At 48.7% G+C, this 26490-nt stretch overlaps 12 protein-coding genes and 2 non-coding genes across 14 annotated transcripts; 8 read left to right on the top strand and 6 right to left on the bottom strand.

The window, feature by feature from the left end:
- Window positions 1-141: 141 nt before the first annotated feature.
- On the top strand, window positions 142-213 carry ASPGLDRAFT_t115. Its single transcript has one exon. It is a non-coding gene; the product is annotated as a tRNA-Cys (tRNA).
- Window positions 214-3577: 3364 nt separating this feature from the next.
- On the bottom strand, window positions 3578-3649 carry ASPGLDRAFT_t113. Its single transcript has one exon. It is a non-coding gene; the product is annotated as a tRNA-Cys (tRNA).
- A 186-nt stretch (window positions 3650-3835) lies between these two features.
- ASPGLDRAFT_49357 (uncharacterized protein) lies at window positions 3836-4448 on the bottom strand (the record flags this gene model as incomplete). Its single annotated transcript, XM_022547084.1, has 1 exon — window positions 3836-4448. A coding segment is annotated over one exon (588 nt), but the record flags the coding sequence as incomplete, so codon positions are not given.
- Window positions 4449-4955: 507 nt separating this feature from the next.
- ASPGLDRAFT_37292 (phosphoribomutase PRM15) lies at window positions 4956-7215 on the bottom strand (the record flags this gene model as incomplete). The annotated part of the gene is made up of 10 exons (XM_022544802.1): window positions 4956-5116; window positions 5166-5833; window positions 5881-6170; window positions 6242-6422; window positions 6472-6481; window positions 6533-6551; window positions 6606-6925; window positions 6974-7052; window positions 7105-7146; window positions 7198-7215. 10 exons carry the CDS (start codon window positions 7213-7215, stop codon window positions 4956-4958), a joined length of 1788 nt encoding a protein of 595 aa, XP_022399256.1.
- A 480-nt stretch (window positions 7216-7695) lies between these two features.
- On the top strand, window positions 7696-9308 carry ASPGLDRAFT_49355 (uncharacterized protein). Its single transcript, XM_022547083.1, has one exon. The coding sequence runs from the start codon at window positions 7983-7985 to the stop codon at window positions 9183-9185; it is 1203 nt and encodes a 400-aa protein (XP_022399255.1). The 5' UTR covers window positions 7696-7982; the 3' UTR covers window positions 9186-9308.
- Window positions 9309-9490: 182 nt separating this feature from the next.
- ASPGLDRAFT_175262 (fatty acid desaturase) lies at window positions 9491-11574 on the top strand. The gene is made up of 2 exons (XM_022542841.1): window positions 9491-9860; window positions 9924-11574. The coding sequence occupies exons 1-2, from the start codon at window positions 9643-9645 to the stop codon at window positions 11383-11385; spliced, it is 1680 nt and encodes a 559-aa protein (XP_022399254.1). The 5' UTR covers window positions 9491-9642; the 3' UTR covers window positions 11386-11574.
- A 497-nt stretch (window positions 11575-12071) lies between these two features.
- On the top strand, window positions 12072-12906 carry ASPGLDRAFT_75693 (NAD(P)-dependent oxidoreductase; the record flags this gene model as incomplete). The annotated part of the gene is made up of 2 exons (XM_022549813.1): window positions 12072-12162; window positions 12221-12906. The coding sequence occupies 2 exons, from the start codon at window positions 12072-12074 to the stop codon at window positions 12904-12906; spliced, it is 777 nt and encodes a 258-aa protein (XP_022399253.1).
- A 225-nt stretch (window positions 12907-13131) lies between these two features.
- On the bottom strand, window positions 13132-15162 carry ASPGLDRAFT_106677 (Zn(II)2Cys6 transcription factor domain-containing protein; the record flags this gene model as incomplete). The annotated part of the gene is made up of 1 exon (XM_022539513.1): window positions 13132-15162. A coding segment is annotated over one exon (2031 nt), but the record flags the coding sequence as incomplete, so codon positions are not given.
- Window positions 15163-15181: 19 nt separating this feature from the next.
- On the top strand, window positions 15182-16376 carry ASPGLDRAFT_83704 (ankyrin repeat domain-containing protein). The gene is made up of 2 exons (XM_022550231.1): window positions 15182-15399; window positions 15476-16376. Exon 2 carries the CDS (start codon window positions 15480-15482, stop codon window positions 16215-16217), a length of 738 nt encoding a protein of 245 aa, XP_022399251.1. The 5' UTR covers window positions 15182-15399; window positions 15476-15479; the 3' UTR covers window positions 16218-16376.
- Window positions 16377-16424: 48 nt separating this feature from the next.
- On the bottom strand, window positions 16425-17833 carry ASPGLDRAFT_67980 (uncharacterized protein; the record flags this gene model as incomplete). The annotated part of the gene is made up of 4 exons (XM_022549211.1): window positions 16425-17180; window positions 17265-17610; window positions 17667-17757; window positions 17809-17833. The coding sequence occupies 4 exons, from the start codon at window positions 17831-17833 to the stop codon at window positions 16425-16427; spliced, it is 1218 nt and encodes a 405-aa protein (XP_022399250.1).
- A 91-nt stretch (window positions 17834-17924) lies between these two features.
- ASPGLDRAFT_1496010 (putative polyketide synthase) lies at window positions 17925-18869 on the top strand (the record flags this gene model as incomplete). The annotated part of the gene is made up of 2 exons (XM_022542051.1): window positions 17925-18177; window positions 18242-18869. The coding sequence occupies 2 exons, from the start codon at window positions 17925-17927 to the stop codon at window positions 18544-18546; spliced, it is 558 nt and encodes a 185-aa protein (XP_022399249.1). The 3' UTR covers window positions 18547-18869.
- Window positions 18870-19715: 846 nt separating this feature from the next.
- Window positions 19716-20276, top strand: ASPGLDRAFT_37284 (ankyrin repeat domain-containing protein; the record flags this gene model as incomplete). The annotated part of the gene is made up of 1 exon (XM_022544801.1): window positions 19716-20276. The coding sequence occupies one exon, from the start codon at window positions 19716-19718 to the stop codon at window positions 20274-20276; it is 561 nt and encodes a 186-aa protein (XP_022399248.1).
- A 940-nt stretch (window positions 20277-21216) lies between these two features.
- Window positions 21217-23199, top strand: ASPGLDRAFT_175253 (putative MFS monosaccharide transporter; the record flags this gene model as incomplete). The annotated part of the gene is made up of 6 exons (XM_022542840.1): window positions 21217-21664; window positions 21715-21868; window positions 21917-22308; window positions 22362-22444; window positions 22501-22827; window positions 22885-23199. The coding sequence occupies exons 1-6, from the start codon at window positions 21268-21270 to the stop codon at window positions 23197-23199; spliced, it is 1668 nt and encodes a 555-aa protein (XP_022399247.1). The 5' UTR covers window positions 21217-21267.
- An 85-nt stretch (window positions 23200-23284) lies between these two features.
- On the bottom strand, window positions 23285-23644 carry ASPGLDRAFT_86730 (MGMT family protein; the record flags this gene model as incomplete). Its single annotated transcript, XM_022550400.1, has 1 exon — window positions 23285-23644. A coding segment is annotated over one exon (360 nt), but the record flags the coding sequence as incomplete, so codon positions are not given.
- Between the last annotated feature and the right edge of the window lie 2846 nt (window positions 23645-26490).

Raw genomic sequence — 26490 nt, 5'->3', positions numbered from 1 at the left:
TCATATGCAGGGGGCGTTCTCGAAGCATCAATATTATTAGACCGTGTGCAGGAACCTATTCCCTCGGCATATATCGGTCTTACAAGAAAACACCGGCGTATTGTTGTTAGAGCATAAAAGAAACGCTATTTTGCATAGCTGGAATCGGTGGCCAAGCGGTAAGGCGTGTGATTGCAAATCACAAGATCCCGTGTTCGATCCACGGTCGGTTCTCTCTATTTTTTTTTAAAAAAAAATTTTTATAATATATTTTATATAACGTAATTCACAAGCGAGTGGGCCACCCACCCCCCATATCTAGTATTTAAATGCATTTATTTCTACCAAAACGCCAATTAATTAACAAAACAAGCTATCTGGGTTTATCTGGACATGCATTTCTCTTATGTCCTTCATTTCCACAGGTACCGCACTTCGGTAAAGCCCTCGTACGCGGCTGTAAAGGTGGTGAAGGCCGTCTTGGCCGGGGGGGTGCTGGAGCTATTGGGGCCTCGATCAGGGCCTCAATTAGCTCAACAGCCTCCTGAACTGAAAGGCCGCCTTCATGGGGTATCTGCCTTTTAGACTGTGTACGCTTTTGCTTCTGCTTCACGTTCAAAGCATGTAAATCACTTACTTCTTTCTCAAGAATAGCAGCTGATTGCATAGTGATTTGGCATGCTTTAGGAACTTGATTTATTGCAGAATTAAGCGGACTGGGTGGGCTCTTTGAGCACTGCCTTAATAAGGCTTTAATTGAGGATGCTTGCTTCTGTAATTGCACATAGTTTGAAGGCGTTTTTGGTTCCCAATCACTATCCTGACTCACAGGGGGGGTTGGTGTATGAAGATGAATATTGAGCTTTGAAAGCACCTGATCAGGGTCAAAAGGCACTAAACCAGCTGCTGCAAAGCCATTTTTGATAGTATCAGGTTTGTAAGCCTCAATTCGTGTATGTGGGTAGGCCTCAAGGAAGTCTAATTTGTTGATATGGTTGATCCCAAGATGCATTTTGGTTTCAACAAGCTGACCATATGATCACTTTAATACCGCAAAACAGCCAATATCAAGTGGCTGTAAAAGATGTGATGAATGTGCTGGCATACAGATTGGGATAATATCATTTTGACTGCAAATTTCATCAAATTTTGGTGTCAAATGACTACCATGGCCGTCAAGGATCAAAAGCTGATATTTCCCTTTTGTATGAGTGATTGTTGATGGAATAAAGAGCTTTTGGAGCCACTGAAGCCCGATTTCATCTGAAGTCCATCCATTTGGGCTAACTTCAAAGAGCCAATCACCTGGGATGTTGTCAAACCAACCTTCAATAAAGACCTTGCCTTTGAAAATGATGCATGGAGGCAAGGCCCACCCTGACATGCTTATTGTTAGGGGTTGAACTTGAGTTGTCTTAACTAAAAGCTACCCTTTATCGTACAAGAAGGAATCGTTGAAGAAGAAACAAACGGAGCAGAAGCGAAGGCAGTCTTTTATGGACATCCGGGGATGACACTCTTTCCTTGGAAGTCAGGAGTCGTACGAAGGAGTCACCGCTAGTCCTTGTATGCAGAGGGTTCGTATGAAGGTCGTCAATAATTGATTCAGAACCCTTGCAGGTTGCGTTCCGTGCTGGCCTTGGCCGAACCTGTCATCTTTTGGGTTCGTACGAGAACCCCATAACACTTATTGCCTCAATTGCAGTGACCCATTCATGATTTCCAGGTTGTAAAAGGGATCATTGACCATAGTATTCAGACCTTGTAATCACTTTTGCAGTTGCAGTTAATCCCATTGCAAAACCAGTCTCATCAAAGTTGTAGATATCATCAGGGTCAATGCCATATTGAAGTATTGTATGTTGTACACAATTAAACCACTCTTGGATGATTTTTGGGTCTTCACACTTTGCACGCTCGTAATTATAGCGCCTTGAGAATCAGGTTGAAAGCTCAGAATGCCTTTTCACAAAGTTTGTAACCCAATTCTCACTGACTGTTTGAACTGGGGTAGATCCACGCGCTGTGAGTAATAGATTAGCCATTTCTTGTACAGCAGTAGGCTGAGGCGCTGCTCCATGAGAATCCATTGAGAGTATCCATTGTACAAGCAATTCTTCTTCCATTTGAGACAATTTATGGTTATTGGCATGTGATTCAACGTGAAAGACATCACCAGTAAGGCAGCGTTGTAAGGTAGAGCAAGGTACTTGAAAGTGGTGTGCTGCTTCGCGAATAGAGCTAATTTCTTGATTCTTGATAGCCTGGATAGCTAATAAGATCCTACCCTCCTGCTCTATTGAATTCTGAGAGCTTCAAGAATGAATTGGTGGCATGGTGGGTGTTTGAAGAAGGAATGGTGTATACAACTGACGCATTTCGCGTTAGGTGGCCCACTCGCTTGTGTGGCCCACTCGCTTGTGAATTACGTTATCTTTTTAAGATACCCAAGTAGGAAATGGTGCTACTGTACGGAGTACACTATGTAGGTAAGTGTTACCCGCTAGTTATGCGAACCTCCTGGCTTTGAATCGTCAAACCGTGGTCTTTCCGAGGGCTCGCTGGGATCTACGCGACTTCTAACCTTTCTCTCCATTCTTCCAAAGTTCTCAAAATAGAATCTGCATGCTGCTGGCGGGCCGCAGCCTCCCGTGTACCTAGCAAAGCTCAATTTGCCCAGAAGCCTACCTCGCAATGAGGGATAGTCTATGGGGCCCAAAATCTTCACCTAGTCTTTTGTGAAAGCATTTGAATGGATGGTTTTGAAGTTCTCAGTCGGCAGGAAGTATCGATTGCTTCTGTTGTAGGGCTTGCATCTTAGGGTTGGGATAACAAAGCGAGGGTCCTCGATTAGGGTTGACATGATCTTGCCACTCGTCAAATGGACAAATATTGATACTGCCTGTGCATCCTGGAAGACCGCATCTTTTGAGCTGGAGGGTTCTCACGATATACATATCCTGTTTGGTCTTTGCGAAATAAGGGAATGCGTCGTTGAGGATTCGACCTTGACAAGATGAACACTTCCTAGGGATCTGCAAGATCACAGGCTTCCTTTTGTACAAACGCGAGTAGTAGTCAGTGTACCTCGACTCCACTTCTATCGCAAGTTTTTCGATATGGTGAAGTCTGAATGAATCTAGATTAAAGCTTTTTTTCGTCACAACGAAGAAGCCGGAATGCTCTCAAGCTCTTCGAGTTCGGCGAAAAATATGGTCAAAAACCAAACATCTTTCTCCAGACGAGAAACCATTTTCATGGAGTAGATGCATAGTTGGATTGCTTGGGTCGTATATGGGTAGCTCTTAATCGGTGAGTGATATCCCAGTCAGGTTGTAGCCCTACCCCTCCGCCGTTAGTATATAACTAGCCAGAACAGAGAAATCAACATACGACGCTGCCACTCGTTATCCAGAGCATGTATCAGCGGCATGCAAATCATCTTCGTTCAGAAAAAAATACCGGATCTGTCAGCCAGACATTTCCGAAGAAATGAAAGGTAGAGGTTGCTTCTGGTCGTTCTCCATGATACCCCTACGGAGCAAATACAAAAAACACAGGACCTCGATCCTAACCAGGGCAAAAAAGCGCAAAAAAGAGAACCGACCGTGGGTCGAACACGGGATCTTGTGATTTGCAATCACACGCCTTACCGCTTGGCCACCGATTCTGGCTTTGTGAAGTGGGTTTACTATTATGCTATGACAGAAATACCGGTGCTTTCTTGGCTGCACTGTGTATATGAGACGATGGCCATAGCCTTTCCACACACCAAACCAATAAATGCCTAGATAAAACACCTAAAAACACAAATAAATAGTACATAAAAACATATACACAAGTTTCTCAGTTGCAATCAATAACCCCCCGCAGGAAACCCCATCACAAACACCGGCAACGGAGGCCCATACGCATACCGCCCTTTCTGCCCATGAGCGTGGGCGTGAGTATGAGCAGGTCCATGGTTATGGACATGAGTGGGCGTATGCGTATGCATATGGGTCTTCGGGTGTGTCTGGTGCTTGCAGTGACCCGCGAACTGCCCGTGAATATGGTGGCCATGGCGACACTGATGGGTCTTGGGCATAGTAGCCCGTGAAGCATGCTGATGATGGTGCCGGTGATCGTGGTGATGGTAATGCCGAAGATAACTCGCTTCCTTGTAGATATCTTCTTCTTCAGCTTCCTCTTCGAAATCGGTAGGAACGGGAGTCGGAAGCCTCACGTTGCGAGGAATAGGATAGGTGTAGTGCACATGGTGTCGGACTGGTTCTGCTGCTGGTGCGGGTGCGGGTGGTGGGGAGGGAGGTGGTGTCATTATGTGTTGATGCTGGTGTTGATGGTAGTGGTGGTGAGCATCGACTGGTGTGGCCTTCGGCTTTGGCTTGGGGTTTGGTTTATGGTACGCATTGTGGACGTGGTGATGATTGTGGTGGCGGTTGATTTCGGGCGAGGCTTCGACGGGAGGGGAAGGATGTCTAGACGTGAGTTAGCAAGACTTTGAGAAGGGAAAGAAAGTAAAGAGGGTTGGATATACGTACGCGACACATCCCCGATGGACACGAGGGTAATGGAGTGAATGTGCCATTGTGTCTGAATGCAGATGATTGAATTGGTAGGTAGATGAGAATGAGGATCAGAATAGCGCTTGAATACACATATTTATATCCATCCCTTAATAAAACCGTCTATTAACACGAAAAGATCCCCGAAGCGCGCCACAAGGATGCATTCCAGGGTCCATGGTGCACAACAGCCGCTGTGTTACATTGTACAAGTACAAGTACTTTATTTGCCTACTCTACCATCCCGGGTTATCCAGGGTTGTCACGGATACACAACACAATGTCCCGGGTTTAAAATATGTACTCCGTATGTCGTGGTATATTTGCCAAAACATGGCGCCGTTAGTACAGGGATAGTTGTCACACTTAACGCCCTATATTATGCAGTACGCAATAATAACCAACAGTAAGCTAATAAACCCTAAAAACATGTCCCGACGACGTCGGAAGCTGCTTGCTATATGTCATCGACGGAGCAAATGGCTCAACCCATTCTTTCAACACAGTTAGAAAGGCGTCGCAGACTGCATTTATGCCCTCTTCGCGGGATCCGCCGCAGCCTTCGATGTAGACTAGATATTGTCAGTGTTTTGTTTATTCGAGGGTAAGCTAGAAACCTACTTTTAACCTTTGGCTCCGTCCCTGACCCCCGAAGTGTGAAATGAACACCACGGTCCAGCCACAAAGTCAGCATTTGACTACCCTTGTCGACTGGGAGGGTTGGTTTGTTGTTTTTTGTTCCGGAGTCGTATCCTTCGGTCATATCCCTCCATCGCAGGATCTTGAATGAGCCCAGTTTCTTCTCAGTCCTGTATGGACCATCTCTGATAACCCTGAACAGTTTTGCCGTGACATCAGGACTCGGGGATCTAAAATAATTATTAAGCGTCTCATGGTATCCAAATTCCCCAAATAATTTCTGAAGCTTCGTATACAGCGTAAGACCCTGAGATCTCCACTTCGCTTCTGCAGATAGGAAAATCATAGCCGCGGTGATCCCGTCTTTGTCGTGGCATACTTTCGGGAACATGTAGCCCAGTGCTTCCTCGAAGGCAAAGGGGACGTCGTAGTCTGATGCTTCGAGGGTTCGAGTTATGTTGCCCATCCATTTAAAACCTGTTAGGGATTCTTGGAAACGGATGCCTTTGGACACAGCCATTTTCTCGAGCATGCCGGTGGATACGGTGGAGTTTACGACGGCGGTGTTTTTTTTGGGGTCTTGGGATTCGAAGAGATACGAAGCGAGGAGGACTCCGAGGTGGTTTCCTGTGAATACAAACCAGGAGTTACTGCTATATTAGTTCTGAGCCACACGGAAAGGGGACTAGGCACTTACTTGACTTTCTCAGCGGCAGCAAAACGATCCGCATCCGGATCATGCGCGATAACCAGACTCTTGCCTTCTCTGTCTGCCGTCTGCATGGCAAGATCCAAAGCCCCAGTTTCTTCAGGGTTTGGGAATGAAACGGTAGGGAAATCTGGATCAGGCTTTACTTGCTCAGCTACAGGGGTGAATTCATTTATGCCCATAGAACGACATAGGTCAGGGAACACTAGCCCTCCTACTCCGTGCAGAGGGGTGTATACGAAGGGTTTTGGTTGGGTCCATTCGGGGATGGTTGATTTCTACAATGTTAGTCTTTTTTTTTTTTTTTTTTTTTTTTTTTTTTTTTTGAGTGAGGACGTCGATGGCTTACGGTATATTGGCTGACGGTGCCTTGGTACTGGGCCAGCACTTTCTGATAGGCGTCGACGCGCAGGTACTTGTCTGGTTGGTGGTCTTTCCATGCGTTGGGCCAAGGGGCTTGATTTTTTTCGATGCATTGGGCGATTTCCGTATCCATTGGGGTGTTGATCTGTGCGCCGTTCTTGAAATAGCTAGATAGGGTTAGTCAATCCGTGTGGTATAATCAGCGATAGACATTACACTTTGTAGCCTATAATCTGTTAGCAACCGTCAGATCTAAGACCTAGCAAGGTTGAATTACCATTATCCTGAGCCGGATTCTACCAAAGTCAGCACCCACCAATCCAGACACCCCAGGGCAATCAATGACTTACATGACTAGCCGTAACCATAACCCCCGCGGCAGCCCGCAGATACGTCACACCAAAAGGCACCAATGGCGTAACAGATTCCTCCCCATAAAACCAAACCGGGATCTTCAGCGCAACAAAAGCATTCGCCGCCAACCTGGCAAACTTATCCGAATTATACCGCGCATCATGGCCAATAACCACCCCGTCGCCCGCGATCTCGGGATGCTTGTCTCGGATATACTTGGCTAGACCCTGGGATGCTTGGATGACGGTAAGGCTGTTCATGCAGGAGAATCCTGCTGCCATCCGGCCGCGGAGGCCGGCGGTGCCGAATTGGATGCCTGTGATTCGTGTTAGAGATGTAAGTCTTAGTTTGGGAGAGGACGTACGCTGGCTGAGGCGCTGAGTGAGCTCTGCTGATGCATTGGAGTCACGGAGGTTTGTGATTTCGGCGCGAGTGCTGGGATCCTGTTCAGTGTTAACTTGGTTCCTGATTCGGTGCTGGTGGATATGGTAGTACCTGGTCCCATTCTAGCCATGTTTGGATCAGCGAAGGGAGATCCTGGTACGATCTGCATTAGTACTGGTAGCCAATAAATAGCAAGAGACGTACGTCTTTAGAAGTAGCCATTATGAGCTCTTTACTGAAATAGCTTGCAAGTAGCACTGCTTTGCTGGACTGTATGTATGGCGGGGGAGATGCTGAGTAATCATCATCTCTCACGTGAGCCAAGGTAAATACTCACTATGATTCGCTCGATAGATATATTATATTATTGGTGTATCAGTCTGGCTAAAGGTCATGTGACCACGGAGAAACCCCGGTACCATACGTTACTCCGAGTTCCATACCAATACGTACTGGTAAGTAACGTACTCGGAAAATCCGTATCGAGTACCAGCCCCCGAAGTACACGCAATGCGCCCAGACAGTGGGCTGATATTCCTGATATTCCTGATATTCCTGCAAAACTCCCCAAAATTCCTGGAACTTTGCATGTCGTGATTTAACTCTGGCAGTGGCAGGTGCTCGCGTGCTGGCCTTCACCGGCCAATGGGCTATTATTGGGCCAATCCCGTCTGAACCAGGTCTACAGAGCCACTGGGTGAGTGGACAGTGTTCAGGGGAACCGTATAACCGTACATAACAGGGCATAGGGCCTTGGCTCTGGGCGTTTTTCTTACTGCATTTTTATGGATCGGATTCTAACTACTCCGCGTACTCTGTACCGTATATGCAATAATAATTAATGGTGGCACTTGGCGGGTGCCTTGGTCGTTCCTTCATCATACGTATGATATTTCCTTCCTTCTATTTTCCCCGCGCAGTTCCGAAAAATCTTATCCTCTCTCGTCTCCGAAAAGGAAGGGGATGAGCAGAGAAACATTCATTTCACCATGTTCGGTAGCCTTTTGGCCTGGATTTTCTTCCTTATCAACCCATATGCGAACTTGTCTCTGAATCCCATCAAGCCTCAGCAGAGGCTACGACCCGAGTATCAAGAATCAATTCCTGCCAACGGCCCGTGGGAGGATATTATCACCGGCGTGTACGGTGTCCCTCCTTTGCTGAAGATTCACGACCGAAGAGGCCGGATAAAATGGACGTGGGAACGAAGCGATGTCAACCAAGCCCTCCCTCCCAGTATCGAACGCTGTCTTCTGAGTTCCGCCAACGATGCGACAGAACTCAAGTGGATGCGAAACGGCACCAGTATCGCTGCCATCTACAGCGACCTCGTCTTGACCATCAACTACACCCCCGATAACCCCGCGACCGATAAACTCATCACCTGGGCCGTCTGTAGACAGAATGAGTTTCTGTGGAATGCCCATACCCTAGAGCCGTTACCCGGGGATAGAATGGCCGTAGGCACTACCGGTTCACAAGCATGGGACGGTATTCTTGTCTATGATTCCAACCCCGATAACCCGTTGATCGACGATCCACCGGTCTTGCAGAACGTCACTGGCCTTCGCGCCATTCACAATATGATTTGGGACGAGACGGAACAGATGTTGTGGGCGGCAGGGACGGATTTCGCGGCGGATGGTTCGGATGGCGTTCCAGCCTACGGGACGTTGCAGGCATATCCCTACAACGCGACCACGGGGGAGCTTGAGAAGGACGAATCGGTTCAATACAAGCTTTCGGTGGCACACGGCCAGAAGGTCGAATGGGGTGCGAAATATACCTGGTGGGCTGGGCCACACGACCTCGTCCCGGTTCCGAATAGACGAGTCTTTCTCATGTCTGAGGATCACGATATACACGCCTTCGACGTCGACCGCCGCGAATTTACCGAGGAAGGCGAGGCCGTCGCCGCGAAATACTTGCCGGGATTTGAAGCAACCTCGCGCAATCGGCATGGTTACAACGGCGCGGGAGAGTGGGAGGAAATACCCCGGTCGGACCTGAAGAGCTTCAGCGTGGCCCCGGACGGAGCCTACATTTATGTGCAGTCTCTGTGGCGGAAATATCGCGGGGATCACACCAACCTCGTGGTCAACGGGCACAAGAACGATATCAACATTGGAGATGAAATTTACCGATCGCGATGGTTTGCAGATATACCTGGCTGGCCAAAACCAGTCACATGAGTTTGATTCAACATGTTGCTTCCTGGAGTTGGTTTTGGCTTTTCAACAAACATTGGGTACCGATATATAGAGCGCTGTGCTTTCATGCTGGTCATGATAATGAGATACCATTTGTATTATCAAGGGTTCACGAGTAGTATATAGGCCGTATACCCTAATAGCAGTAGTGTGCACTAGTAATATCCAACGGACGATTTCTAATATACTGCGTAGAGAGGCTGTACCGCATAAAGCGGGCCGCATCAGGTGATGAAGATCACGTTGTTTCAGTACATCCCCACCGCAGACGGCAGACGGAAGACACGGACGGACCTTCATTCCTTCTCTCCTATGCCAGTCAGGCTCAACATTCCTGCTCTCTGGCTATACCCCATTCTTTACTCGACTACCATGTCCTCATGAATTCAACGCCACCGGTTCCTGACCCAGACACCCAATTGTTTACACCGCATTCACCATGGCCAAGTCCGCGGACGTTGCGAAGACCGCCATACAATCCCAAAAGGAGCAGATACTGTCGAGACGGTATATCGAGGGCCTGATTGCAGATGAAAAGCATGTTATAATCTTCGAGAATCGCGTCCTCAAGGTGGATGCTTGGATCAAGTTCCATCCGGGAGGTGACAAGTCGATTAAGCATATGGTTGGGAGAGATGCGACGGATGAGATCAATGCGTGCGTATTTCAAGGATTGGGAGTTTACGAGTGATTGTTTCTAACATTGGTTCCAAATTGCAGACTGCACTCGAAAGAAGCACGACAACGCATGCTGTCCTTCCAGATCGGCCGCGTACAAGGTGTCTGGTTGAATTTCCTACCTCCCATCCAGGGAGGCAAGTTCCGTCCGTATAACGATGAAACGTGTTTTGAAGAAGACAGCAGCTCTGGACAGGAAACCTCGCAGCCGCCGTCTCCCGTATTCGACGCCGTCGACGGAAAAGGTACCCTTCGCCGAAGGAAGTCGACTTCCACAAACACCTCCGTGTCCACTCCCGGTAGCGACGACGAATTCGAACCGAAGCCGTTTTTCCTCGATGCGAGAACACAGGAGGAGATTGTTTTCGATATAAACAAATACCCGTCGCTTGATACAACCAGCCAGGAGAGTATCCGGCAGAAGTACCGCGAACTGGATCAGCGGATTCGCGCGGAAGGGCTGTACAACTGCAATTACTTTTCGTACTTTATCGAATGTTGTCGGTATACACTGTTTGCGGGCTTGTCATATTATTTCCTTCACTTGGGCTGGTACGGGACGTCGGGTTTCTTTCTGGGCTGCTTCTGGCACCAGCTTGTTTTCAGTGCCCATGATGCAGGCCATATGGGTATCACTCACCACTTCCATGTCGACAGTGTGATTGGCATGATCATTGCAGATTACCTGGGAGGATTGAGCTTGGGATGGTGGAAGAGGAATCACAATGTCCACCACATCGTCACCAACGCCCCTGAACACGACCCCGACATTGAACACATGCCATTGTTCGCCATTTCGCACCGTTTCCTCACGAGTCTCACGAGCACTTACTACGAGCGTGTAATGACCTTCGACGCCGCAGCCAACTTCCTGCTGCGCTTCCAGAACTACCTCTACTACCCCATCCTCCTCTTTGGCCGATTCAACCTCTACGTTCTGAGCTGGCAATATCTCCTCGGCGACCAAGCACCCAAGAAAGGCCCAGCCTGGTGGCACCGCTGGTTCGAGATCGCCGGCCAAGTCTTCTTCTGGACCTGGTTCGGTTACGGTGTCCTTTACCGCACCATCCCGGACTGGAATAGCCGTGTCCTCTTCATCCTAATCTCCCACATGGTCACTTCACCATTGCATGTGCAAATCACTCTCTCCCACTTCGCCATGTCCACAGCTGATTTGGGCGTGCACGAGTCCTTCCCCCAGAAAATGCTCCGCACCACCATGGACGTGGACTGCCCGACATGGCTGGATTTCTTCCACGGCGGTCTGCAGTTTCAAGCTATCCACCATCTCTACCCGCGTATCCCGCGGCATAACCTCCGTCGCACGCAGAAGCTAGTCCTTGAGTTCTGTCGGGATACGGGTATCCCATATGCTATTTTCACTTTCCTTGATGGTAACAAGGAAGTCATTGGGAGACTTGGTGACGTTGCGAAACAGGTTCGTATCCTGGAGGAGTGTAGGAAATCTTGCGCGCAGCAGGGCGTGTTTTCTGACCATCATTAATCTCGTCTGGTTTCCTCCATGGTGCAATCTCAGTTATCCGTTGTAAATACCTGTATAATGCCCGCTACGCTCTGCTTTATGTTGGTGCTTTAGGCCTAGATTGTTTCGCATCATTATCATGTTATGTCTATAATGAGAATATGCATTGTCAAATCGTGGTCGCTCTCTGCACACATGCAAATAATCTTGACATCTCTCCTAAATCAGACTCTCCCACGTTTTTCACCTCGGAGTCCTTCTCAATACCCAGCACCCCCCTACCTTTCACCCATCCGTCCTTCAAACCGTTTAAAACTAAAGCATTAGCCCAAAGTGAACTGAAAGACAAGTAAATGGAATGTTGAATCGATTGTTCGATTTATATTGAACAATGTGATGTGTACGTGCCTCTCCTACGTGACCGCTAAAAAAAGATGTAGACAAAAACACCGACATAACATGGCATATCACTTATACCATAGCTTGATGTTACTGTCCATCTTGTGCCAATGGCATGGCAAGTTATTGATCAGCCTACAGCGCATCAAAGGGTCATCATGAAACGAGACGTAAAGTCTCCGTCTGCAGACGGAGACTTTTTCTCAGATAAGAACCCTGAAGCTCCCCCAAGCTGCTACTAACTAGATATCTTTCTCTTTACATTCTGTTTGCGTTTCCCCATTCAATTCATCCATTCACATCTTGTCATGTCATCTATCGCATTCTTCGGCGCCACCGGCGGAAGCACGATCTCGTGTCTGGCTCCCGCATTGCAAGCCGGCTATCACTGTACTGCCTGTAGGTTGCTTTGATGCTTGTATGGCATAGAAAGACCAGGTGCTAATATCCTTAATAGTGGCTCGCTCCCAATCTAAGCTTATCGAATGCCTACAGCAGCGCGGCATATCCGAATCTATCATCAAAGACCATCTTTCCGTGACCGAGGGCACAATCACAGACTTGGATGCCGTCAAGAGAACCATCCAACCAGGCGGCAGTGGTAGCCCCATGATAGACATTATCGTCTCTGGCATTGGGGGTAAGCTGCTCTTCGACAGCCCGCTGAAACCCACACTAGACAACCCAACTGTCTGCCAGGATGCAGTCCGCACCATTCTAGAAGCCACACGGGAAGCGGAATTACCAGACAGTGCTCAGAAACCAACCTTGATTGTGCTTAGCACCACGGGCATCAGTGATATATGCCGGGATCTGCCTTACGCTATGATGCCCATGTACTATTGGATGCTCAAGATGCCACACGAGGATAAGAAGGTTATGGAGGCGCTGATTCGGGAGGAGATGAATAAGGCTGTTGAGAAGCGTGGTGTCGGCGAGTATATTATTGTCCGACCTAGTTTGTTGACTGAGGGCGAGGGGGATGGGCTGGAAAAGATTAAGGCTGGGGTTGAGGATAAGCCGGCTGTGGGCTATGTGATTGCGAGGGAGGATGTGGGGAGGTGGGTTTTTGAGAGGTTGGTTAAGGGGGGTAAGGAGAGTCGGAGTGGGTGGTTGGGGAGGGTTGTTAGTATTACTACTTGATATTTTGTCGTTAGCTTTTTGATTCTGGGTTCGATTTAATAACATAGTCATTGGTGTACCGAGTACTTTTTCTCCGTTCTAATCTATATTACCAGTCTCTGCAACATTATGATTATCATTGAAGCTGTTTGTGACAAGGTCTTGACCAGAAGGTAAATTACTATTGATGTCGTTTTCCCCCGCCAGACAGCAACCATCTGCTGGTGTTGATATACCAGTAGCCATCTGGGTAAAGCCCGGAAACCCTAGCAAGGAGCCCCAGACCGGATCATCAACAAAAAAGCCCGGATCAGCAAACTCCAATTGTGCTGGATCGTCTCCTAGGACCGGATTTATCAGGTCGGACCACGAGACAAAGTTGAGGGAAAAGTTCAGATCTTCATCCAGGATCGGCGCAGAAGCGTCACCAAGGGACTTGTAAGCCAATTGTACGCGCTTGAGCCGTTTTTTGACAGGTCGTACAATTGATATACACTGTGCCATAAAATCCGCCTTGCACACTTCGCGCAGTTGCTCTGCAAGACCGGCGAGTTTATCTCGTATTTGATTCGTGGTGTCCATAGATTGCCGTTCGTATTCTTTGCATATGTGGACCAACGCACGGCTACAGGCGTCAAGTGTCAGGGCTAGTGTGTTCGTACTGTATGTTCTCTGGGTGGGCACTAGACCGGATGGCAGCGTGGATGGAAAGCGCTGGGCAATTTCTAGGAGGACTGAGGTGGACTCGCAGAACGCGTCAACAATGGAAGATGTAGTCTGCCCCGGGGAGAATACCATGTGAATGATAATGGTGTGATAAGCAGTAAACAGGAAGCACTGTGAGTTGGGTGTGGTAATCTCCCGCTCCACCAGCTTAATGGCCTGATCAAGAATGTCCCGGATCTCCCATGGAAGCATATATAGGTGTGCGGACTGGAGCTTACGGTGGGTATTCAGGTAGAGCGTGTAGATATGAGCAACAGTGCTTGTAACATGACTGAGCGGCCACAGCCAGCGCATCGTCTGGATCTGAAAATGCAGCGTGGAGATGTTACCAGAGGCCTGGTCGAGACGGAGGACGGCTGATGTAGTTTCATCCATACTAGGAAAACCAGGAAGACCACCGGGGCCAAGAAGCGAGAAGGGCTGGTCAATTTGCATGAACGACCAGGTGATGCTGGACAGGCATAACCAGTAGAGGTTCTGCAATTTCTCTTTTTCGACATCAGCGATGTTCACCCCGTTCAGCTTCGCGCCATCCTGTCTGTTCTGTTTCTGCCACTGTTGATGTTGGCGTGCTACGATGCGACATATATATCTTATGTAACAAGTTGCGCGCCACGCATATCTCCGAGATAGCTCTCGCCATCCTAAGAAGATCATGACCTGTGCTGTCGACAGGGTGGCTGACTCTGGGAGTGGAAGCGGACGGGCTTTCAACTCGTCGGCCGCATATTGGACCAGTGTGCTAGGATCCTGATCATCATTCGAAGACGACATTAGTCCAATATTGGAATCGCTAAAGACCTCACATGCATCTGCCAGCATGATGGCCAGAAGAGCCTCGCCCACCGTCCTGTCTCTGAGTGCGCTGAGCAGCAGGGTCTTGGACACCAGCGACGAGAGAGGATGCATGAGAAACCATATGTCAACTAGTTGCATCACCCGATGCTGTCCCAGGGCACTGATGGGATTCTTAGCTCGCTGTGGCCGGTCGAACATGGCAGGGGTAGTGTCTGTAGCCAGGGAGGTGATATAGAAATTTACCTGGCCAGAACCCGGGTTCTCGCGTCCTAAGTGCCCGACTCGCAGAAGCAAAATCTCGACCATCTCATGGGCGAGGAAGGATAGAAGCCCGTCATAGCTGAGCGTGGAGCGGGGATTCTCCTTTTGTTGATCGGAAGAGAGTGACTGCTGCTGCTGTTGCGCGTGTCGCTGAAAGGAAGCGATAGAATTCTGAAACAAGTTCGAACGCGAACCCAACTTGCGAATGAAATACTCGTCGAACATCTGCTCTAATTCACCCCCAAGTGTCTGGCCCCGGCGCGGGGTAGGTGTATCGTCATGTTTCCGGATACCTCCCTCCAAAGAAAGACCGGCTTCAGCAACCCCCTTTCTGATATTCCTAGGCCGACCCTTGCGAGATTCCAGACCATAGACGCAATTTATATTGCGATTTCGACAGGCCGTGCAAATATGGCCTCCGGAGCATCGGATTTTACGAGCCCGGCAGAAAATACAGCTTCGTCGGAGGGTCGATGAAGTCGATGACGTTGTCATGGCGGTTGTTGCAACCGTCTTGAATTCTGTTTATGATTTTTCTCCCTTCCTTTTCGGAATCTTATGGAACATGCATTTTGTACATCTCCGGCAAGTTTGCTGATGGTTGAGATCGGAGTAAGAAGAGGACAAAGAGAGGAGGCTTCAATTCTTTGTTCCGGTGGAAAGTACCATTCATGTGGCATTTTATACTCCGAGAGGTTAAAGAATTTTTGAATACGAAAGAAAAAGCCAGTATGTTGATTTTGCTCAACTTTTGACTTCAGATTTCTCTTTTAGGAAGCTGACTGGTATATCGGGCCTGAATTAGCACCATGTCCTTGCTGAAGTGTCCCAATGAGATACTACTCATAATAGCCGAGGATCTACCGCCATGCCAACGAGACATAAACGCCCTTGCCCAAACCTGCCTCCGTCTCTTCCACTTACTAAATCCATTCCTATACCGCTGCAACACTCGACACCATCAATCCTCAGCCCTGTCCTGGGCTGTAAACCAAGGCTTAGGAAACACAGTCCGAAATTCCCTAGAGGCAGGGGCACCATATAACAAATCCGGCCATGTCACAGGACTCATTAGCCGAAGACGGTGCGTGCTGGGCTGTACATTGTCCGAATTAGCAGGGAAACCCTACTTCTGCCCAGAATTCTACGAACAACCCATATCATCCGCAGCGAGGAATGGCCACCTTGACATCGTCCGAGCACTTCTGGAATATGGCGTGGATCCTGACTATCCGAACCCAGCCGGTCATACACCCCTTTGTCTGGCCGCTCAGGGCGGCCATCTTGAGCTTGTGCGTTTCTTGCTCGTGAATGGGGCTAGTCCGGCTTTGAAGAATATTTGTAAGATTTTTCCGCTTTGGCATGCTACTTGGAGACGGGTCTCTCGTCAGAGGTTGAAGATTAAGTGCAAGGAGCACTTGCAAGTGCTGCATGAAAGGGACAGGACTAGGTGGTTTAAACCATCACGGGCTCGTGGCAGGGATATCGATCAGCAAATTGGCGACAGTCCTGTAACTCTGGAAGTGAGCCCGAAGCGTCTTGATTGATCCGGGCTCGGGGCTTTTTGTGCGAGAAGATGTAATTCTAGTTCAATCTTTTCGTTAAAAGTAGGAAGATGGAGTGGTGAAATGTTGCTGGGATGATTACAGAGCGCGATTAAACCAAATATAGTCTATGAGAGAAGGCATAATACCATTAATTACCAGCAACAGTTTAGCGTTGTATACATTGCACGTTTTAACCATATGCTGGTCTCATATAGACTTGTACCGCTCCTCATTGCCTTTACGGCAAAGCAATTTGACCAAACACTTAGGCCACTTATTCCTCTTCACTATGGCCATCGCCATCTGGCGAATATCATCTCTCCTCGATGTAAGCGAATAAACTTCCCCCGCCGGCTCAAACAATCGCAAATCACCCCTTCCTTTCTCACGAAGACGCTCGCCCAACTCAAGAGTCCTCTCCTGTGAAAACGCAAAAGAAGCCCCTAGGACTTTATAGATCCTCGCAGAAGGATGCAACTTCGAAGAATGCCAGTCCACTTCCTTCCAAGCCGGCTTGACTCTCCAGGGAATCCGGCGTTCACCCATAAGCGGTTTCCACCAGGCTTCGAAGGGAAAACGCTCATTCTCTCCTCGAACAGCATGGATGCAGCCGCTGGTTGCAAACGCCGTATGTATAAGCAGACGATCAACAACCACATCGATGGGGACCTCGTCCATGGTCGTTTCTTTCCACGGGTCCTGGCATCTTCCTACAATTACCATGTGGCGACCGGGGTACAGAACAATAGAGGCTGCAAGGACGGTCGATGGCGTCGAGGCGGGAGAAGAGAAGCCCTGATAAGGGAATTCAATGGCTGGAGCAATGACGGATGGTCTGATAATTAGCAGTTTGTTTGAAATGTCATGCTTGTTGAATTTGTGTGTGATAAGCCGTTCGGTCAAGTTTTTAGCGTATGCATATGCAAAGGGGGAAATCGTAAAAGCGGTATTCGTGGCTTGTCCCTTTGTTTGCACCTCATGTCATGCTTCGAGTGCTTGCTGCCCAGAATCCTTTTCCTGTCCCAGAGGGTAAATGTCCTCCTGCACGGGAACGTCGGCAGCTTCGGTCAATCTCCATAAGTGTGTGTTGCAGTACGCTGTTGATATATAGACAAAGCGTTCCAGGTTTCGAAACTTTAACGAGCATTCTGCCAGCTCTAGAGTTGGCTGTATCACAGAGCGAGACATCTTTGGCAATCCACTGAGCAGGTTGATAGATGACGCGCTATGGATGGTTATGTTCACGGTTTGCTCGAGGGTGTTCCACATCTCATCCGAAAGACTCATTTTCTCAGCAATGATATCGCCATCTACGATGGTTATTTTTGGGCTGCAGAGTAATGCTTCCGCAATGGAGTCCGGTAATAACGAGGTCCATCTCTCCCGTGCCCCCCTAGTCACAACTCTGTTAGAGATTTGGTTTTGCCAGAACAAATCGGAGTTCCTTACTCGTAGCCCCGCCGACAGAGCACGTATATACGCTTGGGGGAGGTTTTGCTGAGAATCCGGGTTAACGTCGCAGTTCCCAAGAAGGATCTCGCTACGGTACGAGTAAAGATCCGCTGTGTGGAACTTGGGATATGCAATCAACCATCATGTAGGTACACCCCCTCCATGACTGCTAATTCGTGAGCATCTCAGCTCCTAGAGAGTGAAAAGAAAAACCCCAGCAATACAACAATGTCAAGCTTAGACAACACCAAAATTATGGAACCAATTGCTGTCGTTAGCATGGCATGCCGGTTTCCTGGCGAGGCAACCGATGTAGAACGATTCTGGGACCTTCTAAGCAAAGCTCGCGAGACCTGGTCCAAAGTTCCCAAGGATCGCTTTAATCAGGAGGCGTTCTATTACCCAGAAACCAGTAACCAAAGCACAGTTAGTATTTCCTTTATCACCTTGGGCTATGGACCCCAATTGCGACTTCTTTTGGAAGTAGCATACGAAGCCTTTGAGAATGGTTAGTCCTGTCCCAGGGGTTCTCTTGCGCAAGGTCAACTGCTAAACTTTGACCACTGTTCCAGGCGGGCTTACACTCGAGAGACTAAAGGGCAGCGACACGTCCGTTTACACAGCAATGTACAGTAGGGACTATGAAAAGATGCTCCTCCGCGATCCTGAAAACCTACCATTCTATACTGTTACTGGTAATGGGGAAGCAATGTTTTCAAACCGACTGTCATACTTTTTCGACCTGCACAGCCCTTCTTTCAGTCTGGATACAGAATGCATGCGACAGTATCTGGTACGGAGGATGCCGGCGGTCGATCGTGAGAGGCTCCAACCTAGCTGTTGGTCAATCAGGGACCCTTCAGGATGTTTGCTTTGAAGACAACGCCACTTTACAGGGGCCACTGGCAGACGACGATGTTGAAATTGAAGTGAACGCCACGGTTCGAAATTTCCGAGATGCCATGATCTTACTGGGTCAGATGGATTCCGAGCTCCTTGGTGAGTGCAGCGGCATGGTCAGCCGTGTCGGAAGAGAACACCAGCACAAGTTTTCGGAGCGACCAAGGCGCGGAGATCAATCAACCAACTCGTGACAACCCCCTAGCTTGTGCAGCAAGGCGACGTCGTCTAGAGACAACCAATGTCCTTCTTGAGAATGGTGCCAAACCAAATGTTATGAGCCCAGACGGTGATAGCGCGTTTTCTGCTGCTGCAGAATCCGGGGACATCCCACTGCTTCAGTTCTTTCTTGGCATTGGAATTGATATGAACCGTTGTGGCGGCGGAGCTTTGTGGTCTGCAGTTTTCTTTGTAAATCACAACATGGTTCAGTTCTTAATTGACCAAGGGGCTCCTCTTGGATATTTGCGCATGTGCAGGCGCCGGCTGATGTCCTGTCTGGATTGTGCTTCGACTATAGTAGAGGATGATGATATGGTACAGCTTCTTCTCAAGACTGACGTGCGTGAAGCTTCTGACCTTGCGAAAGCCCAGCTAGACGATTGATGCTTCGGTAGTCGGGGTAGAAGTATTATTATTTTCGTTATATGAAGTTGCATAGACACAAAGTTAATGCAAGATTCCGGCTCTTTAGAACCAGAAAAAGAGGTTCAGTGTTATTCAAATATGAGGATAGTGGAATAGCCCACCGGCTGTCAGTCTCTTTGTTTAACAAGCGATGCCTCAAGGACCGTCGAGACAGGAGAATAAAATCCTTGATCTAAGAATAGTAATTCATCGTCTGCGATTTGGGATTTTATGTAGTCACCCCGAGCAGCTAATATACAGCCTCGTTAACCGTCCTGTGAGAGACTAAAGTCAGCCGTTGTTTGGCCAAATTTAGTGCATTGCTACTTCAACGCGCTGGTCCGGACATGCAAGCGTTTTTATAAGTTGTTCAATCCCGACCTCTACCTCTACAACATCCGATATCCTAAAGCTTCCGCCTTGGACTGGGCAGCTACTTACGACATGCTGTAAACGGCCGAAAGGGCTTTACGACTAGGCGCACCGGTGGCGAAGGAAGCTGATAATCTCGCGAGAACCATGAGAAGCAAGCGGAATGAACTCCATATCTTGACCCCAACAAAAGAAGATGAGCTACTTCAGGTTGAAAGATGGGCGCATCCCGTATCTCGTGCCGCCTGGCGGGGTAGTCTTGACGTTGTGCTGCTGGCCGTCGGGTATGGAGTTGACCCAGACTACCAGAATCCCGCGGGAAACACTCCTCTTGCCCTGGCTGCCTATAGTGGCCATATCGACGTGGTATACTTCTTGCTATCGCATGGGGCCAGACCGGGCCTCAAGGATATTTACCGGAACAACTCCCCGCTCACACATGCAGCCGGTGAAGGACATGGGGAAGTTGGCAAGAGGCCCCTAATTCATGCAGCGAGGCAATGCCGACCCGATACGGTGAAGTTGCTTATTGAATGTGGTGCCGACTTTAATATGGTGAACCATAAAGGAGATAGCGTTCTTTCGGCGGCCGCAAGGACCGGGGATGTTCCACTACTCCAATTGCTTCTTGACTTGGGGGTTGACATGGACCTCTGCGTTTTGTTTGGGCAGTGCACGAGTACCATCGCGATGCAGTCCAGTTTTTGATTGATCAGAGGGCTGATTTGGGATACCTACGCAAGGACGTGAGGGTTACGTCGATTTGGGATGTTCGTTTTATTGTGGAGGATGAGATTGACGGTCCCATATCATAACTGCTACTCAAGCATGGTGCACGTGAAGCTTCGGAGCAAGCAAAAGCTGAGCGACGTGACGAAATTGCTCAATACATTGAAGAGCTAATAGAGGCATCGTATTAACTCACTCGGTCTCTTTTTTTACGGAGCCGATGAATAATTGGAATATGTATTCAGTAGCCGGATCTCACTTCAACCTCAGTTTCACCTCTTCACTTTGCCTATTTTCTACTTTTCACATTCTGCCTACTCTATCGACTCTTCAAGCCATGGACGACCACGCCGGTTAATTCTTGACTTTACCCGGCTCGGCTCGTCGGAAATTCTCCGAACATTAGTTCCCCGACATTTCATCCCCGGACTGACTCCCCCGCAAACCCGCAAACCCGCAAACCGGAGTGGTCACGGTCCAAGGCCAAACCCACTTTGAAATTCTCCAAACCCGAAGTTCTTTCCCGGTTTGACACATCCACGCCCGGTTCAATACCCCAGATGGTTAGCGTGGGGAAGCGTTGCTCGTGGAGAAATCCCGATTCTGCAGCTCGATGGCTGCTTTCCCCGGTTGTAAAGCATATTCATGACTCCCCCGGCGTTCTGCATCATGGCATATGGCCGGCCGTGGTCATGGTCAATGTTTATGCCGGGTGATTGTGTCTTTGCTGATCCCGGCCGATGTTTAAATACTGGGGTTACCCCGCGGCGATTTTATTCTGTATTTTTTCCGGCATTGATTTTGGACAGTTGAGGTATCGTGCTGTTGTTTCTGTTTTTTTTTTTTTTTTTGGGGGAATGTATCAACGATAACAAGGGGCTCTTATAATTGTGAAATCTTTCTACTTGAGTCCATCGCGAAAAAAAAAAAAAAAAAAAAAAAAAACATTCAAATTCCTACGCACATCACAATGGCCGACCTAATCCCATCATGGAACCTCGTCCACAAACTTGAGAAGCGCAGTCTTCTCGTCGGCATCAACTGCGTCGCAGCCCTCTCAATCCTCTTCTTCGGCTACGACCAAGGAATGATGGCCGGTGTCAACAATTCCCCAAACTACATCGACCTAATGGGCTTTGGACATACGAAATTGGAAGATGGCATGCTCACACCAGTCGTGACTAACAGCCTTTTACAAGGTGGGATCGTATCGGTTTATTACCTGGGTACACTTTGTGGTGCACTGCTGGGTGGCTGGGTTGGTGATCGGATTGGGAGGGTTAAGACTATTGCTGTTGGTTGTGGGTGGGCGGTTCTGGGTGCTGCGCTGCAGTGTTCGGCTATGAATCATGAGTGGATGATTTGCTGTATGGAAGCCTTTGGATTTGAATATGAGAGAGAAGCTGACAAATTGCAGCGCGTTTTATTAACGGTGTCGGTACGGGTATCCTGAATGCCATCGTCCCCGTCTGGGCTACAGAAGTCGCGGACCATACTTCCCGTGGACAGTTCATTGCCATCGAGTTCACCCTCAACATCTTCGGTGTCGTCCTCGCATACTGGTTGGAATTGTATGCCCCCTGTCATCCCACTCCATTGCATCTCACTAACAAGTGCAGCGGTCTATCCTTCATCGACGGCGGCAAATCCGCCTTCCGCTGGCGCTTTCCCATCGCATTCCAACTCATTTTCCTCATCGTTCTCCTCGCCGCTGTCTGGTTCTTCCCCGAATCACCCCGATGGCTCGTAAAAGCAAACCGCGAACAAGAAGCACGGTATATCCTCGGCCGTCTGCGTGGAAGCTCTGGCGAGGATGCGATCCGCGCTGAGGCTGAGTTCCAGGATATCCAGAGTATTGTGGAGATGGAGAATACCGTTGGACATAATTACTCGTATCTGGGGATGTTGTTTGACTATAAGCCAGGGAAGTTGCATCTTGGACGGCGTGTGCAGTTGGTGGCTTGGTTGCAGATTATGCAGGAGTGGGTTGGGATTGCTGGTGTTACAGTTTGTATGTTTCTCTTTCCCCCGCCCCGTTTAGTGGAAATAAGTTGACATGAATAGATGCGCCAACAATCTTCAGCATTGCCGGATTCGATACAATGAAGAGCCAATGGATCAGCGGTCTCAACAATGTTTTCTACATGGTATGTACAGAGTACCATCCTCACTCATCCGCTCTGCTTATCTAACCTCTTCTCAGTTCGCAACACTCGTCTGCGTCTTCACCCTCGACCGAATCGGCCGTCGCTGGACATTATGGTGGGGAGCCGCCGGCCAAGCAATCGCCATGTTCCTCGCGGGTGGTTTCTCTCGTCTTGGTATTGATGCTCGCGCGGCAGGGGAGATTGCTAAAGCAGACTCTTACGGAGCCGCAGCTGCTTCGTTTGTTTTCATTTTCACCGCCGTCTTCGGTGCGACTTGGCTTGTCGGACCGTGGATTTATCAAGCTGAGGTGTTCCCGTTGGCCGTTCGAGCTCGTGGTAATGCTTGGGGTGTTGTGGGTTGGAGTATCGGTAATGGATGGCTGGTAAGTTACACATCCCCAATTGCCTCCCACAAAGCACTCCAGTACTAATATCGACAGACCCTCCTCTGCCCCGTAATGTTCGACTCCATCGGCGAAAAAACCCTCTACGTCTTCGCCGCCTGCAACGTCATCAGTATCCCCATGGTCTGGGCTCTATACCCAGAGAGCAACCAGCGCACACTAGAAGACATGGATCTGCTCTTCGCGTCGGATTCATGGTGGGTGTGGGATGCGGAGAAGACATTTGCGCGTCTTAAGGAGGAGAACCCGGGATACATGCAGACCGTTGCGCGGAAGAATAGTGAGGTTGATGCTGAGGCCGGCCGTGTTAAAGATTCGGAGAATGTGGCGACTGTTGAGCATCGGTCGTGATGGCGTTGTACCGTATTGATAGAAGTAGACGAAGTAACGAAGAATCAATCTCATATGATTATTTACTCTTTCCCCCAACATCCACAAACCCCCCAAAACAAACCCCCATCGCCTTCCCCTCCCCATCAAAAACAACCCCCTCTTCCTCCAGTAATCTCCTCTTCTCCTCCCCTTTCCCATTCCCCTTCCCATTTGCATCAGAACGCCCAGCCCAAAACCCCTTATACCCCCCGAGACTCCCCCCACTCCCCAGAACCCGGTGACACGGAACCCCCGGCGCAAACGGATTCGTGCGCAGCGCGTTCCCGACAGCGCGCGGGGACGAGTTCAGATAACCTGAGAGAGTGGAGTAGGTTGTCCAGCGGCCGGGCGGGATGGAGAGGAGGGTACGGTAGAGGCGGCGGCGGTAGGGGGTTAGGGTTGGGTGGAGGGAAATGCGGTGGAGGGTTTTTGTGAGGGGTGGGTTGGGGGTGGGATTGGGATTGGTGGTGTTTGGGGAGGCGAGTTTGGAGGTGAAGGTGCTGGGAGAGGAGGGGAAGGTGATTGTGGTTATGGTGGTCGTGGACATGGTGATGTATATAAAGTAGTTGTATCTTGTAATGGTTTTGGTTTGTATGGAGGGAAGATGGTTTATGTAGTTGGTTGGGATAGTTAGCGAGGTGTTGGCGCGTCGAGAATGTTATGCCGAGGTGCTTTCAAATTGACCAATCAGAGAAATTGCCGAGTATACTCCGATAGTATGTACTTTGGAGAGTCACACAAGCTACAGAGTCAAATAAGATAGAAATGAACATAATAGCTGAGACATTGGGCAAATTGTGGGCTATGAGCCGGGTTGATGCTATAAAATGAAACGAGGGAAGTTTCTGGGTTGAGTTGAAGGCCCCCCAATGTGGACTATATAACCGTGACTTGCAAAATGCTGGTTTGCTAGGATGAGATATGGCTCAGAATAACCTGCAAGGACCCGTCTGATGCGTGCAGCTTATCCTTCTCACAGAAATGTGAGGCTGTATCTAGCCCCGTAGGAACAAGGAATAAAGGCCGAGCCTTTTCGTGAACGTCTTCTTGTTAAGAATGAGCTGTGGATCTCTTTTCAAAGCCTATTAGCAAGGTTCTCAGGGCTCTCTGCTGATCTCTCCAAGAAAGCTAACGGAAATACTTTTTGGCAGAAATCTTCTTTTGACAGCATTCATCTCATCTTCAAAAGGCCAGGAAGATTATTACTCGGCCTCATAGACATTTTGAAGAGTACTACCACGAGGCACACCGCGAAGGGGGGTAGGTCTTGTATATACTCGTCGTTTTGCAGGGGAAGCATGTTGAAAGTTGCACCATACGGTTAGTATTCAAGCGGCTTAGCGTAAGGTTGAAATCTTCAGATTCGAAGCTCTTTTTTCTCATGAGGACTCTCGCTAAAACCGTGTCACCTTTTTTGAATTGACAATCAAAGGCACTGAAACACCACAGCTTGCTCAATTTTGAGTAATTCCACCGGGTATGCTTATTGACCTTGAGTTGTGTCAATCTGTCATTAAAGCAAGTTTAGCAGGGCCCTCGTAGGATCATCTCGATCGAGGTCAATGGCAGAGAGTTGTAAAAGCATCTCGTCAGACTAGGCAGATCATGCAATGGGAGAACCGGTCACTGAGTTATTGAAAGGATCATCATTATCGTAGGTCTTGTAGGCGGATGTGATGAGATACCTAATGTCGGCATTCCATCGTAAACTTTCTGAACCCCCATTTAGTAGGAGTAGAGGATTTAAGGTCCCTCTGGCGCTCGCATGCAGTCATTGAGAGGAGTGGAAGAGCAGGTACATCAGGCCCAGCTAATCGGTGAGATGGATCAAAGGCCCTGAGACAATACATGCATAGGTCGTATGCTGTTGAACCGATCGATATCCTTCATCAGTAATTCAAGGCTTCCAGATGGCTCAGGCAACATTCCATGGCTCAAGAAGCTTCCACTTTTCTCGCTCGTTGTTGGTGAATTGCTTTGTCCCTCTTGGATAAAAGCGCCCATCCCGGCGATACCCCGTCCACGCTAGAGAAACTGGTGCAACTGAGGATATCGGTGTATTCATACGCGCTGTCCATGCAGGCGCATCCGCAACATTGCCCGGGCGATTCATCGTGAATTTCGCAGCGTGGTATTGTCAGTTCAGTTCAGTCGCAAACCAAGCAGCAAAATCTCAGACTCAAGAAAGTCAAAGACGCCATTCCTCCGATGACTCTCCAAAAAGTCTATCTGGAGAAACAGGGCTGAGGACTCGCCATTCTGCTGAAATTTGGAGGAATTGCTTTGGTGAGTCTATAAGCTCAGCTGGTATATTGCTTCTTTCTTTTCAACTGTCACCTCTCACTTAGCGAGCCTGAAGTGATAAAGCTCATTTTACCTGGAGACAGGACCTTCTTGCTCTTTCTTCGAAGATCCCTTTTTACACGGGGTTTTCGGCCCTTATGTGAAATAGGACATAGCTGATGCAAATCGTGTATGTTATTGCCAAAAGGCGTTTTCCTTCCATTGACTGTTTCGAGCTGGTCGTTCTGACGCTCTCGCGATCAACCTCAACGTGTCAGCCCAGCCGACAAAGGCCAGCAGAGCATCGCATGCACCGCGAATGTCTGTGCTGCCTCGTAAAAACCGTATTGGCGACGGTACTTGATTCCATCGTGTGCTGCTGATGATTCGTTTTTTCAAGCATTGGTGGGTTTCATAGAGACACTATATGCAATACTGAAATTGCCAGTCTTTGATGCATCAGCGAGGTCGAACCTATCCTGCCATCTAATAGGGTACCATTGCACTGAAATTCCGCGGGGCTGGTCCAGCTACCAGAAATGTGTGGAAGCCTTGTAAAACGAGCACATTATTGTAGTCGAGGCTTAAAACGGCCAGCTCTATCATGGGTGATTAAGGGTATCTCCAGGCCCCTTGCAAATGCCTAGCTGGCTTTTTTTTTTTTTTTTTTTTTTTGTCCTTGTAATGTAACCTTCTCTAACAGGTAGGCAAGAAGAAATGATTTCTAGTGTCTTTGCTCGATAGGTCTCCTGAGACACCAAGTTTTAGCTGATATGATCATGGTCTTGATCGATTTCCGGGGAGGGAAACCGTCTGGGACTAAGCTGCTCTCGAATAGCCGCCAACTCTGACTCCCGGGCCAGGAAATCTGCAAACAAGCTTCAGGTGGAGTGCTGAGAAATATACTTACACAGGGTTATCAAGAAGCACTGTTTAGCTATGTAAGTTTGTATGTAGCCTCACATATTTTTGGGCGGTTGAGTTATA

Source organism: Aspergillus glaucus (genome assembly GCF_001890805.1).
Source record: "Aspergillus glaucus CBS 516.65 unplaced genomic scaffold ASPGLscaffold_15, whole genome shotgun sequence".
Taxonomy (NCBI): Eukaryota; Fungi; Ascomycota; class Eurotiomycetes; order Eurotiales; family Aspergillaceae; genus Aspergillus; species Aspergillus glaucus.
Note: the sequence above shows the minus strand (reverse complement) of the source record. Positions and strands in the feature narration are given on the sequence as shown.

Coding starts and splice junctions, on each gene's coding strand:
- ASPGLDRAFT_175262 (XM_022542841.1), top strand. CDS start 9,643: ATGGCCAAGTCCGCGGACGTTGCGAAGACCGCCATACAATCCCAAAAG. Junction 9,861..9,923: donor GCGACGGATGAGATCAATGC/GTGCGTATTTCA, acceptor TCCAAATTGCAG/ACTGCACTCGAAAGAAGCAC.
- ASPGLDRAFT_49355 (XM_022547083.1), top strand. CDS start 7,983: ATGTTCGGTAGCCTTTTGGCCTGGATTTTCTTCCTTATCAACCCATAT.
- ASPGLDRAFT_83704 (XM_022550231.1), top strand. CDS start 15,480: ATGTCCTTGCTGAAGTGTCCCAATGAGATACTACTCATAATAGCCGAG.